The 18,593-nt window shown below is 48.1% G+C and overlaps 1 protein-coding gene across 1 annotated transcript; it reads right to left on the bottom strand.

Moving 5' to 3' along the window:
- Positions 1 to 227: 227 nt before the first annotated feature.
- Positions 228 to 1,760, bottom strand: FOXG1 (forkhead box G1). Its single transcript, XM_064291939.1, has one exon. It carries the CDS (start codon positions 1,758 to 1,760, stop codon positions 285 to 287), a length of 1,476 nt encoding a protein of 491 aa, XP_064148009.1. The 3' UTR covers positions 228 to 284.
- Positions 1,761 to 18,593: the final 16,833 nt, after the last annotated feature.

The following is an 18,593-nucleotide window of genomic DNA, read 5'->3' as shown; positions in this document are numbered from 1 at the left end:
GAATGAAATGGCAAAGCAGTCACTATTTAGATACACATTCTACTGTAATTTTGACTTCCAAACCTTATTATATTCTACAATGTATTCTCCCCACATTGCACCTCGCTGACACTCCACACCTTGTTAGAATAATAAACAACCCTAAAGACTGAACAAACGTACAGAAATGGGGTGGGGGTGGGGGTGGGGCGGGCTTAATAAAAAATACCTGGACTTATTTTTTAATTATCATTTACAATGCAAATGTGTGTAAAACGTTCACTTACAGTCTGGTCCCAGGGATGTTAATGTATTAAAGGGTTGGAAGAAGACCCCTGATTTTGATGTGTGAAATAATCAGACAGTCCTCCAGACAGTCCCGTCGTGAAACTTGGCAAAGAGGGTCTTAAAGACTCACAGGGCAGGGTCGAGGGGGCCTGCGGCGACGTGGAGGAGGACGCGGCCCGGGCGCTCATGGATGTGCTGCTCTGCGAAGTCATTGACGGGTGCGGGACGTGGGGGAAAAAGTAACTGGTCTGGCCCGCAAGCAGGTTGACCGAGCAGGGGTTGAGGGAGTAGGTCCCGGAGCAGGGCACCGACAGGCCGCAGGGCACCGAGGCGGCGAGCGCGGCGGCCGTCAGGTGGTGCGTGGCGTACGGGATCTCCCCGTTGACCAGCCGGTCCACGCTCAGGCCGTTGGCCGTGGAGAAGGAGTGGTTGTTGCCCAGCGAGTTCTGAGTCAACACGGAGCTGTAGGGCATGGGGTGGCTGGGATAGGCCGACGTGGTGCCATTGTAACTCAAAGTGCTGCTGGCGCGGGGGTGGTGCAGGGACAGGAAGGGCGACATGGGCCAGTAGAGGGAGCCGGCGCGGTCCATGAAGGTGAGGCCGGTGGAGGTGAGGCGCGCCCCGCGCTTGAAGGCCAGCTTGGCCCGCGACGTGGTGGAGCGGCGCCGCAGCTTGCCCGTCGTGCCGCCGATGAACACGTCGTCGCTCGACGGGTCCAGCATCCAGTAGTTGCCCTTGCCCGGGTCGTCGTAGTGGCGCGGCACCTTGACGAAGCACTTGTTGAGGGACAGGTTGTGGCGGATGGAGTTCTGCCAGCCCTGCTTGTTCTCGCGATAGTAGGGGAAGTTCTTCATGATGAACTCGTAGATGCCGTTGAGCGTCAGCCGCTTCTCGGGGCTCTGCCGGATGGCCATCATGATGAGCGCGTTGTAGCTGAACGGCGGCTTCTCGTACTTGCCGTTCTTCTTCTCGCCCTCCTTGCCCCCCTCCCCGTCCTTGCCGCCCTCGCCCGCCCCCTTCTTCTCCTCCCCCCCGCCGCCGGCGCCCTTCTCCTTCTCGTCCGGCCCGACGGGCGCCAGCTCCCCGGGCCCGCCGCCCGGCTCGCCCTTGCCGCCCAGCCCGTCCGCTTTGGCTCCGTCCAGGGCGGCGGCCGGCGGGGGCGGCGGCGGCGGCGGCGGCGGGAGCAGCAGCTGCTGAGGGCCCTTGTCGTCGTCGGCGGCGGCGGCCTGGGCGCCCCGCGCCTGGGGGGGCTGCGGCGCCGGGGGCGGCGGCGGCTGCTGCTGCTGCGGCGGCGGCGGCGGTTGCGGGGCGGGCGGCGGCGGGTGGTGGTGGTGGTGGTGGTGGTGGTGGTGGTGCGGGGGGTGGTGGCTGTTGTGGTGGCCGTGGCTGGCGTGGTGGTTGTCGTTCTGGACCGCCTCGGGCACCAGGCTGTTGATGCTGAACGAAGACTTGGGGATCATTTTCACCTCTTTCCTATCTCCCATGTCCAGCATCACCCAGTCGTCGGGGGGAAACGGCGGCGGCGGCGGCGGCGGCGCGGGAGCGGGGCAGCGGCGGCGCGTCGGGCGGCGGTGACCGGTGGGTGCCGAGCGGGGCGCGGGCGGCGCGGGCGGCGGCGGCGGCACTGAGCGCTCCGGCAGCAGCGCAGTTGGACCGCAGGCTCGGGCGCTGGCAAGTCATGTAGCAAAAGCAGCAACCACCCCTCAGGAATTAGAAAAAAAAAAGGGGGGGGGAGAAAAAAAGAAAGAAAGAGAAAAAAGAAACAACCACCGCCCCGGGGGTGAAGATCCCTCGCTCCCAACTCTACTTCATGGTCTCCCCCCCACCCCCCGCTCTCCCCCCCTCTGCTGCTTCCTCCTCCTCCTCCTCCTCCTCCTCCTCTCGCAGCAGCAGTCACAGCAGCAGCAGCAGCAGCAGCAGCAGCAGCAGCAGCCCAAAGGGGGGGAGAGCCGGGCTGCGGGCGGGCGCGTCCCGGAGCGGCCGCCGCGAGGCTGGGGAGACAGCGATCGAGGCGGCTATAGCCACAATTAATTTGCAGAGCTACAGGCGCACACTAGGGCTGTAAAAAAATTTTTGGTTTAACCTTTCCTACCGCTGGGCCAATCAGAGCCGGCGGCGTGCGGGAGCGTCTGTCTCGCTGTCGACCAATCGGCGGGCCCGCCCCCCCGCCCCGCCCGCCGGCTCCCGCCCCCTCGGGCGCTCGGCTCCCCCTCTCGGCGGGCCTGGGACCTCGCGGCCTCACCGAGCCGCGCAGGGATACGGCGGCGGGAGCACGCCGCGCCGCGGCCCTTGCCCGAGCGCCCTGCGGCCCCGCACCCCGCCGGCGCTGTTCAGCCGAAATTCCCCTCTTAGGGCAAATCTCTCACATGTCCGGCCTCCTCACTGTATTGGTTCCTTTTCCTTGGAGCGTCAATATTTGTCCTTATTGATTAAAGTTTGTATCCAGTTTTATTTTTTAAAAGCCGGGGGCGTGGGCGAGGGAATGGACAGTGGGAGCAAGGGGAGAGGATGCAAGGAGAGGGCAGGAAATGGAGCAGGAAGAGGGGAGGCACCCCTCTCCGGAGTCTGCCCCGCTGGCCCGGGGCTGGCATCTCCGGGCCCGTAGGACAATTGTGCCCCTTGTAGGTGACGCTCGAGCGAGGCCGTGGGTGGCGGGGGAGGGCGGGCCCAGCCCTGGCGTGGGGGCGGGGGCCCTTCACCTCGGGGGAGGAGGGTCGGGAGAGGTTTGGGAGCGGCGGGCCGGGGAGGAGGAGGAGGAAGTGGGCAGGCGAGCGCGGGGCCAAGCGGGGGTTACTTACTCGGTTCCCGCGGCCCGGGCGGCGGCGAGCTCGGGCTCGGGCGCCGCGGGGAAGCAGGGCCCGGGGCTCCGGGCGCGGCGGCGGCGGGCGGGGGCGGCTCAGTAGTGGGCACCTCTGATGGCCTTCGGAAATGAGGGGTGCCCAGAAAGAAAACAAAACCAAACAGTCTCGAAATAAACCAGGTAACACATGCTCTGTGTGTCTCTTCCTTCCCTTTCTTTCTCTCCTGCTCCAGACCGTCGCTCACGCGCGGGGTGGCTCGGTGTCCTTTTCTCCTCGCTGCTCCAGCTTCTCCTCCGCTTCTAATCCGAATTGGAAGCGAGTAGCCGCGAGCGATTACCCAGGAAATGTTTTCTTTCTGCTTGTTGACATAGGAGGGAATATAGGGGTGGGCGTCTGTTTCCTTTTTTGTTTTGTTTTTAAAGCCTTCCTATTTTCCACTCCCTCTTTCTTTCTTCCCGTTTTTCAAATGCTTTTATTTTGCGCGGGCCTCAATCCTGAAATAACCGCATCCAGAAACCAGTCTCTTCCCACTCCCGGTGCTGCTGGGAGGCTCCTAGGAGCCATGGGAACATGGGTCCCAGGATCCCAGCTTCCTGGGCTTTGGGGCTGGGAGGGTTTGGTTGAAGGCTGAAGTGACTGGGGAGATTGCGATTCGGGGGCTTTAAAAGGATCCCGTGGCCAGGGGCAGGGCTAAGGCCCTGCATTTCCCAGGGATTGGAATCTGGTGCGGAGCACACTGATCAAAGGCTGTTCATCCCACATGAACACGAAACACCACATTTTATGGAGGATGTAGCCCAAGAGAAGAGGGAGGTGAAGCATAAATGAACACCTTTTCCCTCCTTTGTAAGGTAAATAGTCGTCATAAATGTAAGGTTTCTTCACTTTGAGAATAAACCCTCCGTTAAATTAAATGGCAGTTAAGACATTTAAGAAAAATGAGGAAAAAAGAGTGGTGTTTATGCGTGATGGTTGAAATTAAAGTTCAATTCTAATTGAACTAGGAATGCAATTGATGAATATTCAGGTTAATAGGGGGTTATTCCACTCTCCCGACCCCCACACCATGAAATTCTAGGAGAGTTGACCCCAGAAGGAATAACAGACAATTACAAATGGCTAGTGATTTTTAAATATGTATGTGTTAGGAATGCCATAAAGGAGCTCTGAATATTGGACTACCTTCAAATAACCTTCCACTGTGTTTATGTATGTTTTAAATGTCTACACATTTCTTTAACTTAAACTATATTTACGTATGGAACAATTCAAGGATTCTGGCAATCAATGTTGATAGTGACATGGCCCCAAACATTGATCCCAAGTTCAGGATTTCTCCTAGAGCCCCGTGAGCTAAAGGGCTGGAGAGATGTATGGGCCTACCTCTCCCTGCTCAACTCTCCTCCTCCCACTCTTCTCAGCTCCTCAGGCCTGTTCTTCCTACTTTTGCTCAACTCTCTTTCCTCCCACCTCCCTCCTCCCCCTTTCCTCCCTCATTTCCCCCACCCCTTCTCCCTCCCTCCATTCCTGTCCCTCTCCCTCCATTCCTCCATCTACTCCTCCCCAAGTCTCCCCCCAGAGCCCCCCTGCTCACCATCACTTATAATGGCACACAGGGCTCCCTCTGAGGTGGACGGCCCGGTACGTTTTCGTAGTCGGTCTAGCGTGAAATGATTCGGTGTAACCGGATTCTTGGGAAAGGACAGGTTACGTAAACATTTACTGCTGTGGAGTAACTATACTATTTGTACTCTGATATGCAGGAAGGAAAGTGTTGATTAACACAGAAGAAAAAAAAAAAGCGAAATTAGCTGATTGCATGCTCATAAGTGCAAGCTGTCATTGAACTGCTTTTAAAATAGACACAGCTGGGTGTTTGTGTTGAAAAATTTCTTGTGTTTTTGCTAATACTGAAATAAGCATGATTTTGTATACCAAACATTTTCAGATCATTAAAATTTGTAATCTGTGCTGGTTTTAAACACAAAGAAAAGAAACAGAATCATTTCGATGTAAAATTTGCTGATATTATATTAACTCAATCAGGTCTGTACAAATTGTGCATTGTGCCTCCTAAAATCTGTTTGATCAATTTAATACACAAAGTGCCAAACGTGGGTATTGTTTGTTAACATTGGGCATTTTATTCAAATCCGAGCTCAGCAGCAAATTGGAGGAGCGTTCCTTGAATGCAACACCCGCACTGACTGATGAATTTTTAATGTTTTAAGGTGTTTCTTAGGTCAAAGCTGAGTGTGCATTGTTTTATGATCCTGCATAAAATTTTAGCAGGTGAAAATAAGTTTTTCTTCTGTTTACTTGCAGATAGCAAAAACTGAGTTCTGCTAATGAGAGCTGTAATAATCTGATTTCGCATGCCAGGAGCTTATATGGACTGGGAAAATGTTTTTCATGCAAATTAAGAATGCAGTATATTATTTTAAGGATTGCATGGATACAAGTCTCTCAAGTAGGGTATTGGTGTAGGAATAAGCAGTATATAGTCTTGGATAATTGTATGAGGAACTGTTATCCCTAATGACAAAATTCATTTGCAACTTTTGGGGAAGTGGTTTGAATTCCTCCAAATAATTTTAATTGCATTTTATATGGAGATAGGGTGATATATATAAATATATATATATATGGGGGTAGGCTTGCTCAACAAAAGATGCAGTGTTTACTCAGGGGCCCACGTTTGTCTCAGCAATGGCTTCCTTTTAGAACTGCTACTGGCTGAAATGGGGTGGGGGGGGGAAGGAGGGAGTTCTTGGACAGAGTATTGTGCAAGTTGAAAGTCCCTGGATGGGGCTTTGTACATCCTAACAGCCAATTTGGGTACAAATTGGATTTGAAGGCCTGCCCATCCACCTCGGGCCTCTTTCCTAAGCCCAGGAAACCCTAACTCCAGCTGAGCAGCTGAGCTTAGCTCAGTCTCTCTGATTACCTTCAAAAGATGGAGGGCATCCAGTTGTCCCAGGCCTGAAACAAATTCTGTAACTTTTTTTTTTTTTTTTGCTCGTGATCGACTCAATCTTAATCTCTCTCACTTCTACAAATGGGCACCTTTAACAAATAAAAGCAAAAGTCAGAGCAAATGTAATTTTCTGATACAGTAGTAAACTCTTCCCTTCTGGGGTCCTCTCTGTTTTCCCCTGCCCCCAAAAGGGGACAGACTTTGTAAAGAGTGAGCAGTTCCAATGGAAAAATTGACCGAGATATAAATTAGCTTATTCTGTCTCCAGTATTAATTAATAACCTAGGCTCCACAGCGTTCTCCATCCCAGTCTTAAGCAGTACTTTTCATCTTTCCAGTTGGTGGTGTTACATTTAGTCTTTCTTAGAGGCTACTTCCCGCTTTGGGTCTGTATTTCCCTTCTTTTCTCCTTGCTACCTGCGGGAAAAGAAGGGGGGCATATTTACCTAAAAATTCACCCTGCTGTCGATTCCCTGGACTGGACATCCTTGGACAGGCGCCCAGCGCCAAGCTCTGGCTAAAGCTCTCGTCCTGCAGATGCACAGGGAGTCCCTGACCCCGTGACGTTTGGGAGCTAGAGGAACCCATGCAGAGGCATCCAGGTACTTCCAGAGAGATCCTGTGACGAGCAGGGTCTGCCCTCGCTCTAGCCAGCTCCTCTGTAATCCCTTCCTAACAGCAGGTAATAGTGCTAACATTTAGTGATTAGAAGTTACTCTTTAGCGTGTTGTATCCTTGTTCTGTGGGTTTTGGTTACAGGTTATACGATTAGGTTTGCGAGAACAGTAGTGAACTAAACTTCCCAGTAAGAGGTCTTCACACCAGGGAAGTGTTACTTTTCTGCAGCAGCCCTGCTTCGTCACTCATTAGGGAGCTGCAGGTTGTCAGCGGCTGCTCTCAGCACGCGCGCGCACGCGCGCACCCTCAACAACCCCGGGGGCGCGCACAATCGCGCGCGTATACACACACACACACACACACACACACACCCAACGCACTAAAACTAAATTAAGAAGCCGATGATTAAGACAAGCGTCTACTAGGCCTGTCATTTCAGCATCCTTCCATCATAACATTGTGGCACCGGCAATTTTGCTTGAGAACCTCGGGAAAAAAAAAAAATCCATGGGAGAGCCTTGTATTTGAGAATCGAAATGCTTAACTTGTATAAGCTAGGGAACCACTTCGGAAGCGAGAAAGTCCAAGGTAAAAAGAGAAGGCCCAGACAGACCCCTAGGACACCCCAGGCTGGTCGTTGTGACGCTGCCAGGGATCCCAAGTTTTCTGAAGGCAGATACAGACCCATTCAAAGCCACTGTCCTGAGACCTGCAGCAATATATACCCCAGAGAGGTTTCTTCCCAACACTACCCGGACAGATAGCCAGGCTCCCAGACATCCAGAGCCAAATTTTACTGCCTGAGGGCCAAGGGTCCTTTATGTCCCTCCAAGTAAGTTCTGAGTTGAATCTTCTGCACATCTCTTGTTACTGCAAAATGCCCATCACCCTTTTACTTATTCCCGTTATTTGCCAGCACGCTGGGGAAATTCGAGGGTGGAAGATTTGTGGAAGGAGTCTGAGTCCCTGATAGTGTGAGGGGAGGCCAGTTACATTTCTTGACCGGCTCCATTTGGGAGGAATGGTCACACACCTTCCAGGCAAGTGCACCCCGAGGAACCGGTTTCTATACCTCCTCTAGTTGCCCAAGGAAAAGGCAATGTCCGTCCTTCAGAGAGGTCGGGAAAAGCCTGAGAAAAAGAGGACGAGGTGGAGGAGTGGCGGTGAGGAAGAATGACCGAAGCTAGATCACAGGTCCCTGGCTTTAACCTTCCAGTCTATATATGGAAAGGGAAGAAGTGAGAGTGGGCAAAAGCCAGCACAGAAGAAAATGCTACCTTGGGTTTTCTACTAGTGGGTATTGAGGGAGAAAAATTATAGCTTAATAAATATATATCAGGCTGAAAGAAATGCTTACAGGCCTTAAGATGCTCACAGTCAGATTTCCTAACTATCCCACTGTTCTCCTTAATTAATTGGAGCTTCAATTTCATTTCCAGTAGAAACCTGAATAATCTACTTTGGGAAGGGTTATATGACCCTTCGGAGATGTGTGACATCAAGTCCCCTCTATTTTGAAACAACCCTCCAATCGTGAGAAAAGGTAGAACAATGTTAACTAAGTAGCAATCAGTAGGCGACTAGCGCTGAACTAGCCACCCTCTCAATAGTTAAAAGTACACGAAGACCACAAAACAGCCCAAGGTCCATATATACAAGAGGCCGATGAGTATGTTTTAGGAAATGCTCTCACTCGCTAATCTGTGAAAGAACGAGGAGAGAGAAAACGGCCTGAGTGCAAGTGGGCAGGCCAGGAGGCACGCAGAGAGCCCCGCATCCCAAAGTCCCTCTTTGCAAGGGGAAAGTCATAAGAGAGGAAACTATTTTCTAATCAAATACACCAGCTTTCTTTATAAAAACAAGAGAGGACAAACCAGTGGGTCAGTTGATACCTCTTGCCCATCTCACCCCCACTTGCCTCCTTACTCTTGAGCGCCCATTCCTGCAGGCTTTTCTTCCCCCAACCCGGGGTAGAGAAAAATCTCTGCCAGCCTGGTTTCCGAAATGGTCCTGCTCTTCTCCCTCCTCCACCCCACCCCCTTGGTAACTGTGGCGGTTCCGGGCGGCGAGGGTCGCTGAGCCTGGGCTTCCCGGCCCGCGCGCCGCTCCTTCACGCGCACACACGCGCGCTCGCTGCGAGCTCTTTTGTCGCTGGCGCTGGTAGAGCGCAATCAAGCCAGAGGCCTTGCTTTTAGGTTTCATTTCCACATTTCCCTCCCTAAAGTTGTCTTTTCAGCCTAGATGTCTCATGTTTGCACATCAGACCGAAAGCACACACACAGATCAATATTTTTAGACTAACAGGTCGTCTGCCACGGTGAACAGGGGAAATAAAACCAGATCAAGGTTTAAAGCTGGTATAGGTACAAAGCGCAGCTCAGCGTTAAGAGACTGGGGTGCAAGCAGGTGAAGCTAATTCTAATATTCAGTTACATTTGAGGAGGTGTTGAGCCAGATAAGGGCGAGCAGTTCTACCGTATTTCTCTCCTTTCCTTTGGAAGGAGCCGCGTGAGGCGAGGGAGAGGAGAGGACAGGGTATGCTGCGTGTAGAACGGCGTTAGGAGCAAGTTACCGTTATTACGTGAAACTAAAGCAACCAGGCTCCTCTGTTTCAGAATCTACAACGACAAAGGTGGGGGTCACGTTTATTTTTAAAACAATCCTAAATAGATTCTTCTTTACCAATTTTAGTGTCTTCTTTCTTGGTTTGTTTCCAGGCACGCAGGAGAGAAAGTACCATTCAGGATGAAAGCGCGGCCGGCAAGTTTGGCTCCCGAGCGTGTGAACTGTGAATCACACGGTGGAGAGGTTTTCCTCTTTTTCTTTTTTCTCACCCTTTTCTTTTCTCCCGGAGCGTGAACTTGCTAGATAAGATAGATGAGGCTACGAGGAAATGGAAACGCTGAAAAGGCCCGGCTCATTTCGAGGGCAGCCAGTGAGGCTGGCAGGCGGCGGCCGCGCGCTGTCTTCGGGCCGAGAGGCGCTGGCCTTGCTCCGGAGCTGTCCCAACTCACGCTACCGAGGCCGCCTGCGGGGCCGGACGCCGCGCTCGAATCGCCTCCCCAGGCAGCTTGCCTTTTGGACTTAAACACCCGAAAAGACCAGAGAACCGCTCGGACCACAAAACCCGGCCCGCAGTTTTTCCTGGAGGAAGTTTTAAGTCCAGGCTACAAACGATCGGAGGGTGGGAGATGTTAGCTTTTGAAGAAATGTGGAATCACACGTGAAGCATTATTTTTCTGATTAATTACAAAAAATTCACTTTCCCCATCTATGTACATGTATACGCTATTGCTTACACGCTCGGTTTATTTGAAAAATGCTTAGAGTATCTAGCACACACTCCTTAGTCTTTGTCCCTTAAAAAATTTCAGCTGAGATTGTGGCTGGTTGGGATCAATTAGCATTGGATTTTGCCCCAGGATTGCTCCCCAGGGCGGACAAATGGAGCCAACTCCTCTCCAGCGACTTTTTTCGCCCACGTGTGTATCCAAGCCAGGGCTTTAGAAGTAGTTCAAAATCCCCAGCCTTGGTTTCACTTGATTTTGTTGTTGTTGTTGTTATTGATAAATCTTGGGTCATACACAAGGCACTTGTCAGAGCCTTTGGCTCCATCTCGCAGCTGCAGCTCCTAGCGGGGCGTTGGAGTCCTGTCCTAGGAACTGGAGGGATTTACTGGGGAAAAGAACTGCACGTACTGTGCTCCTACAGTTGCCGCGACGGTCCCTTAAAAACCTACCTCCTAGCTGTCTGCTGTCACGTTTATTTCTTGATTTGCTCTGATATGTGAACACTGGTAGGTGTGTGTCTCTTTTTTCTGTCTCTTTGTATTTCAATGGTATCAAAAAAGGGAGAAATCATTGATCTCAGTTTTCAACGTATATCTGAACCTAAAAAGAACATAGGCAAGACAGGTAATTGTTGTAACTTCGAGAGGGGGGTGGACCGGTGGGTAGGTAGGGCATTTGGGGTTTGTGTAATTGGAGTAATATATACAGTTTATCTTTCGGCTGCGCTGTGTATACTCTTTCCCTTGATACATATCGCACATGAACTGAACCCCTGGTCTGCTTGTCTTGGCATGTTTGAAGCCCCAGACACCCAACAGTATCATTACAGGAAAGAGACAAAGCCCCAAAGACTCGACGCAGAGAGGCGGCTGTCTTTGGAGGGTATAGGGAGTTCATCTCGACGCTCGACTTTCAGGGGGAGCTTAGCCTCTCGCTCTGACTTTCTGGCAGCGCAGAGTTCAGGTCTTCCCCGCGTGGAAGTGCTGGAGAGGGTAAGGGGTTGGGGGTGGGGATAGAAACAGCTGATTTTCGACATTTCAAAGGGACTCTTTCTATTTATCAGTGTTACCGAAGTGTACGTTACTGAAGAAACAACAAAACAAGCTTAGAGCTGCAATTTTCAAGAAAATAGGATCCCCAAATATAAAAATAAAAAAGTAGCAGATAAATGTATAATTCAATCAAATTACACAAAATTGCTTGAAAATCCAGAACAGTAGCGATCCATTATGCCTCTGTTTTATTAGTGACAAGTACAATTACTCTAAAATAAAGAACACTGGTGAATATATAATTGGCTGTAATCATGTTAGTGTTTGAATAAAAATGACGGGAACATTTAACACTTTGACAACAAAATGTTCAGAAATAACTTATTTATTCAAACAGTTTTTATTTTCCACGAAGTGAAGGAGAAACACAGTTTGCTTAGGAAAATCAATGACTTTTCGCTGCAATAAATAAATATCCAAAAGGGGAAAAAAAACAGCCCCACACCTCTATATTATTACTATTATTATTTTTAACCAGCAAGAAGCTTACTCCTGTGTTTGAAGTCAGCCTTTGCCTAGCGGTCGTTCGGTACCAAACTCCGCCACCTAGAGGAAGAACTCTGCAGCTCACTCCTCGCCCGCCGCTTTTCCGGCGGTGACCTCGGGAATCAAAGTTAATATTCCTTTGCAAATTGCTCTCCAAACTAACTCCCCCACCCCCACCCCCTCACATCCCCTTCCGCCCTACAACATCGTCACAATATTTTCTTAGTAATTGCTCTGTGCGAGTCTTGCTCTCATTGGCAATTGACAGAAGCACCGAGCCTCCGACAGCGCGGTGCTCTCCCTGGAAAGCGCAAGGGCGCGTTAGGGAAGCAGGTTAGGGAATATTTGGGTCTGGAGGTATAATCCACTTTTGTCCCAAATGTAGCCGGAGCAGCCTGAATTCGGGTGTCTTCAAGGTGCGGCTGCTGCCGTAACCACCACGCTTCTAGTGCTTTTATCCGGCTTTCTAAAAGAAAACGTAGCCCGGGTTCCTCTGCCTGCCAGTGCCGACCGTGGGGGCTTCTCCCTACTTCTCCACAGTCCGCCCCCACCCGCCTCCCAACACGGAGATCTGACAACCGGCTTTCTCTAATCAGTTCTTCCAGCCCACGGGTCCTTTGATTTTCCTGAGTGGGTTGCTCAAAGTACTGAGATAAGGGCATTAAAGGAGAGGCCACATACGGATGTTTTCCCTCCTCCCGCCCCGCACCCCGACCCGGGAGACCTACCCAGTAGAAACCCCAGGTCAGGTCGTTGCACTGAGCCCAGGAGTTTCCAGAAACTTCCGCAGCCTCAACGACCTGGGGTTTCTCCTTGGGCTCTGGGCTGGGCCTGGAGGGGCTGGGCATTTTTTGGCATTTTGGTGGAGCCCATCGGCTCCTCGCTCAGTAAAGCCGGCCTCACTCCGGGATTTCTCCTGACTGCTCTAAAGCAAACCTTGGGGAAAGGCTATGCTGACTGAGAGCGCAGCGGCTAAACGTCTGGTTACTAACTTACGGTAGTGGGTGCACCCCGGGGCACCCGCGCGCAGGCCCTCTGGTCTCTTCCTCGGCCCCACCCGTCCCAAGTATTGTATTGCTTTGCTTTAATGTACCTAGAACGCTGCTAAGGTAGAAAATTTGCTAGGAAGGCAAATGAAGAACGAGCAAGTTTAATTCGTTTTGGAAAAAGACAGTGTGATCCATAACCGGACTTCAGTTGGATTTCATTCCCTCTTTCTCCCTTCCTCCCAACTCTCTGTTCCTTCGTCCCTTCCTCGCTTTCTCACTCCTCCCCCCATCCCTCTTCTCTTTTCTCTCTTCTGTCTCCTCTCTCGCTCTCTTTCTATCTCTCACTCTCCAGTATGAGATGACGCAGTGTGGGGTGGTGGAGGTGGCTAGTTTTTAGGCTGAGTTTTGGAACTTGCTCTTTTGTCAGTTTTTAGTGCCGACGCTGGAGATTGAGGAGACACCCGGGAGATGATTCTCTCTCTTCTCTCCCACAAGCCACTTCAGAACCCTGGACCTTAGAATCTCCTTCCACACTGTAGAAATTATCTTTTCAGGCGGTCAAAACAAATTTATATTGAAATAACTAACCGCGTCTCTAAAACTGATGTCCCGGTATATGCCTCCCCAGGGGAGTAAGGCACGCCCCGAACTCACTCCACCCAACCCTCTAAGAGCTTAAGTCTTCCTCAGAACTGTTTCGTTTTGTTTTATGCAAAATTAGCGCTTCCACTCTCAACTCCCAGGTCTATCATTCCTCTCCCGCATTATATTAACGGGCAATGTTAGCCTTCCCCTACGTGTGTAGGCTGCTAATGTGGGCCACTTAACGCAACAAAAAATGCTCATCTGTGGAGATTTTCCCAAGGCTAACCGCGATGTTGGCTCCTTTCTCTTTTCTTTTCAGGGCACGTCGTCCCTTCCTCCTCCCCTCCTCCTTTTTTCTTTTCTTGAGGTGGGGGCTTGAAAAGGGGTCCAGGAACTTTGAGCGAGTGTGTGAAAGCGGCCTCGTCTTTCTCCTGCCTGCCAATCCACTTAGAGGGGTGATGAATTTTTGGTTTTCCTTTGTAAGCCGGAGTATCCTGGAAGCTACAGCCTTAACACTTGGATGCCTTTCCTAGTTGTCTTGCCTTCATCCTTGCTTCCTATGCATGCCTTTCCTTTCCCCTCACCTTAGTCTGTGACCGCAGTTCAGAATTGCTCTCACAGCCACCTGTCCCCTTCTTAGGCCCGGCCTTCCAAGAAAACTCCACTGCCTTTCTTTTTGGTTGGCAGGCAAGGTGGATTGGAGATGTTGTCTTTGTTGGACTGGGTGTGTGTGTTTGTGTTGTGTATTTTGTTTAGTTTTAATAACTTTGAAGATAAACTCTCCCAAGGAAGAAATGACCTGAACTTGCATGATGGCCTTTTGTCAGGTCTCCTTACTCTTTCACGTCTGGCCTGAGAAAGACATGTGTCCTCACAATTCACATGGACCCAGTTGCTGAAGGGAAGGCCAGAGAGAACACAGATTAAAAATAATGTGTAATAAATATTACTTAGAGGGCTTTGGTTTAAAAAGATGATTGCTTTCACTGTTCACACCTGGAACACATTTGCTATTTAAAACCCAGAGAAGTTTAGTCGTGGGGAACCATTTCCTTACCTGTGGATGCTTAGGTAAGTTACTTCACATTTCTAGTTCTTCCTTTTTTCGTGTGAAAAATCAGTGGTCGGAATTCATTAATAAATAAGTTTCCTTCCACTCACCAAAACCCTCACAATGACAGCAGCAACAACAACAACAAAATTCTAAAAACCCTAAGCATCTTTAGAATTTTTTTTTCCCTCCTCTTTTTTGGAGAGCCAAGAAGAAATCTCATTTAAACGGCAGCAGCGACCTCTAGTGACCATGATGCTCAACGGTAGTGATGGAAGTGTGTGGGATAGTTTACTAAGAAGTGGATTTTGAGAGGCTAATACCATCTCCTTTTTCTAATAAATCTTGGTTGTCCGTCTGGAAAGCAGTACTATTTTGGTATCAAGGGGTATGTTAATGAGTTCAGCTTATGGTAATATTGTACAGGAAGGAAAAGATACTTAATTACCTCAAGTCTGCGCTGCACACAGGGCAAACAAGTTGTAAAAGCATGCTTCCATGTTTTAAATTCCGTGTTAAACTAGTGTTAAAAAGTGGTTTGTGGGCTCTACATTCTTTTCCAAGTGATCATCAAATATGTTTCTACGTGGATACTTAAAACTGGAAAATGTAGAAATCTGATATTAAAAAAAATCCAGATCAACCATTTAGTTGATTGAGATGGCTGTATACTCAATATCAGGGAACGCACTCAAAATAATCCCTTCATTTAAATAATGAGATTGATGTTCTACCTGTATGACCTTTTCTCAAAATATTTTGAAATTCAAAGAAATGGGCTTCCCATTCCTGGATGGCATCCATCTTTCCTTTTTACTGGACTGATGAAATGGAATATCTGGGCAGAGGAAGTCTTAGCAATGGCAGAGACAGTACACAGCCAAGTCTTTTCAGAATAACAATTTGGATGTTTGCTGGGCATTTAACACTTTAGAGAAAGGTAGGAGAAGAATTCATCTCAACCCCTGTGATTTCATAAGCTGGTCATGTTTGTGGTGTAGGCTGTGCATAAGCTTGATGGGACACAAGTATGTTCCATGTTATGTTAACAAAACAGTTGATGACTGCTGGAATATGTAGATCCGTATTTCATAACTTTAAATGTAGTCAGTTTTGTTTATTTCCTTTTATTTATGGCCAATACATTCTGTGTTTTTGCTGTGAAATTTGGCCTCTGATATTAGCTATTAGCACAGCCTAGCCTAGCTAGGTAGCTAGCCTCTGATTGCTAGTCAAGCCAGGCAGGAGTCTAGGATGATAATTGGCCTAGTTGTTAACACCTGGGAGAATTTGATTTGGTCACACCACTTCTCTGGACTGAGTTTCCTTATGCATAAAACGAGGAGGCTGAATCTCTACTGTGCCTTATAGCTCAAAAAAATCTGTGAATCAATGAGTTGTCAGCCTTCATTTGGGAAGACCCTCTTCTGGTGCCTGGGTTGTCATTTGTCACTCTTTAGTGACGATGATGGATTTTCCAGTTAGGTATCTCATTAGAAGTAAGGATTGATGAGCCTCCCTTCTTCTCCATGTCTTGCTCATGTCCTTTTTATGATTTAAAAAAATGACAAAAACCCTAGGCTCTCCAGTCACATTTCCTAACTCATTGGCATGCACTCCGCTCTCTCTTGCTGTCCATCCGGGAAAAATCATAGCGTGGGAACAGGATTAAACTGAATACAAAGCTGAGGCAGCTGTATTTGAGTTTTTCTAACATGTTCTTATAGCCTCATGGTGATGATTATTTATTATTATTATTTTTAGGAACCAGAGCTGGCTGCAAACAGCTCGAGTTCCCTCCCTGCTTCTGTGGCCCTGTGAATAAATTCCTTCAGGAGGTGGCAATAAAATATCTCCAAATTCCGTCTGGTTTGGAACATCATTACACACATACGACAAGAAGAACACTGTTCATGGGAGGCAAATGTCACTCCATGATGCAAATATGTTCAGCATTTACCATATTTTTACACAAATAACATGGTGCTTTCTACTTTTGTTTGCCAACTGCACCCTCTCCCTGCAAGGTATTTTCATAAGCATTACTATGCAAAAATTTTTTTTTTTACATATTGCTGTAAAAAACTTAGCATAGGGCACTTATGAAAATACCTCGAGGTGGGAGGGTGTGATTGGCAAACAAATGTAGAAGGGGCTCACTTTTTGTGTGAAAATATGGTAATATGGGCCCCAGTGAAGCTGAAGACGTATTTGAGGAGAATCGTACCTATACTGATCTGGCTTGCTAGAAAGAACAGGGCTCATTTCCAGGGAAGTTCTGAGTCTGTCAAAGTTTTGTTTCTTGGATATTTTTCTGTTTTTGCCTAGGTATCTTTCTGCTCTTCCTACTACTCAGACCAGTAATAAAATTACCTTATATTTGTGTGAAACTCTACAAGGTATTTTTTTTGTGTGTGAATTCCTTTCAGATATCATAAAGACAGATATTATTTTATTTTAGAAGTGAAGAGGCTAAATGACTTGCCTAAAGTCACACCACTAGGAAGACACAGAAAAGCAATGTGAACCCTGGCTTTGCACAGGCTATGATTTGATCCAGTAATTTTCCAGGCTGGAGCCTTCATACTGGACCAGGGTTAGTAACCGATGCTGCTGTTCGTTTGTTCTCATCAAGATTCCACCGTGCCTACTTGAGAAGTCTCAGCGTTTAGAGGATTCTGGGTAACCCTTTTAACGTGGTAGAATCTGTGCCTGCTACTCTTGATTCATGTGTGATTTTCTCCTTCCTCTTAATCCAACTTTATATTCTTTCTACAGGAATGATATTCTTTTCAAAAATAATGTACTCAAAACATGTTTGTTGATATTGGAGTTTGAAGCAATCTAAAAGGTTATCTGATTCAGCAGCTCTGGAGAGAGGTCACTACCTGAGTCAATGGCTCCTGGGAACTATGCCGAGTAGGAGACCAGATTATTCCAAGTAGCTTGGAGGTTCTTCCTGCCTTTCTCCCTTGCTTCTTGACTTCATGCATTAATGTGTTTGGGAACACCATTCTTGCTGGCCACACTGTGGACTGGCTTTCCAAATGGGCTGCCTGGTCAGCAGCATACTGTGGCTCTAGTGAAGCCCTCTCCTCTCAGCTGGGAGCTGCTAAGCCTTTCTCCTAAATGAATTTTTTCTCAGGTAGCTCTCTGCTGCCCTCAGCTGGTGTTTGGCCATCCAAGCTAGCTAACCTTCGAAATCCACAGTAGCCCACTGCATCCCTGGTTCCAAATGAGATATGGGGGTATTATTAACGACACTATTGTTTTTAGAGCACTGAAAAATGGAACCCAGATGCCCCCTTGTCCATTTAGACACCAAGTTCTCTCTGACTTCTTCTAAATTCGCTGATGGGCTGTGCAGAAAGGTATCTGACATTTGTTCTAGAGTACTTGGAAGGACTTACTATAAAGTACAAACCTATTTAATCATCAAGTTGAGGTACACTTCAGTTGACATGACAGGGCTTGAATTTCTAAACTTGCTATACTTTCTCAGTCCTAAGGAATATAAACTATTTTATCTTTTATGTTATAAAGATATGGAGAATTATATGAAGTCCCTGGATGATGTATAAACTTTCTCATTATTCAACAAGCATGTGCTGTGCGTGTACTATATCCTAGACACTGTTCTTGGTGCTGAAAACACAGCATTGTATAAAGAATACAAAAGCAAAAACAAAGAAAAACTCAGCCTTTATTGAGCTCATTTTCTAGTTGGGGAAGATAGATATTAAATCAATAAAATACCTTTTGGGTGTGTGAATTCCATATCTATTTCCTGCCATAAATACATTGTAGATTCCATGTTTTTAAGAATGTTGATATTAAGGTTAAGAGCGATATACACAGAGGTTAGTTAGGTAGGGGCTATGTATGTTACAAATATCCAATGGGTCATTCATTCATTCATTCATAGATTTATTGTGAATATAGTACGGGCCTATAAAACTGGTTGATACCCATGAGTGTATGAAACTCTCAGCTGCAGAGATGTTTAATCTTTTGATTCTATCACAACCTTCTCTCCTGTTAGAATGCCTGGTGATTGCCACCTTGTCACTTCCACTAATAGCTGGCACAGAAGTTCCTGCTTCTGCTGTCATTGATGGTCTCTGTTACTCTTTTCTCTTCTCTTTGTTTTCATTCTTTTCTCTTTTGATGCCTATTTCTTTTCCCCAAAATGAGCTCTAATAGACATCACTGGCCAAAGGAAACAATTTTTCCTTTTCTATATGGCAGAACAACAATCATAACTGAGCAGGTGTAATTACCTGGTCACCCTCTCTTCCCTACTAGGTCTGTTTGAAATGAGTATTTGTCCCAGGTGGAAGGCAATTGGTTTTGATAAAACAAAATAACAAAGTAGTATTGGCTTTACTTACAGATACAATTAGTTTGTTTAAAGTCTGCATTGATTGAAATGTCCCTGGGTGGTGCAAACAGTTTGCATTTGACTACTCGCCTAAAG

Source organism: Loxodonta africana, chromosome 10, assembly GCF_030014295.1.
Source record: "Loxodonta africana isolate mLoxAfr1 chromosome 10, mLoxAfr1.hap2, whole genome shotgun sequence".
Lineage (NCBI taxonomy): Eukaryota > Metazoa > Chordata > Mammalia > Proboscidea > Elephantidae > Loxodonta > Loxodonta africana.
The sequence above is the reverse complement of the archived record's forward strand: the minus strand, read 5'-3'. Positions and strand labels throughout refer to the sequence as shown.

Bases quoted from the DNA above. Each gene is read 5' to 3' on its own strand.
- FOXG1 (XM_064291939.1), bottom strand. From the start codon at position 1,760: ATGCTGGACATGGGAGATAGGAAAGAGGTGAAAATGATCCCCAAGTCT.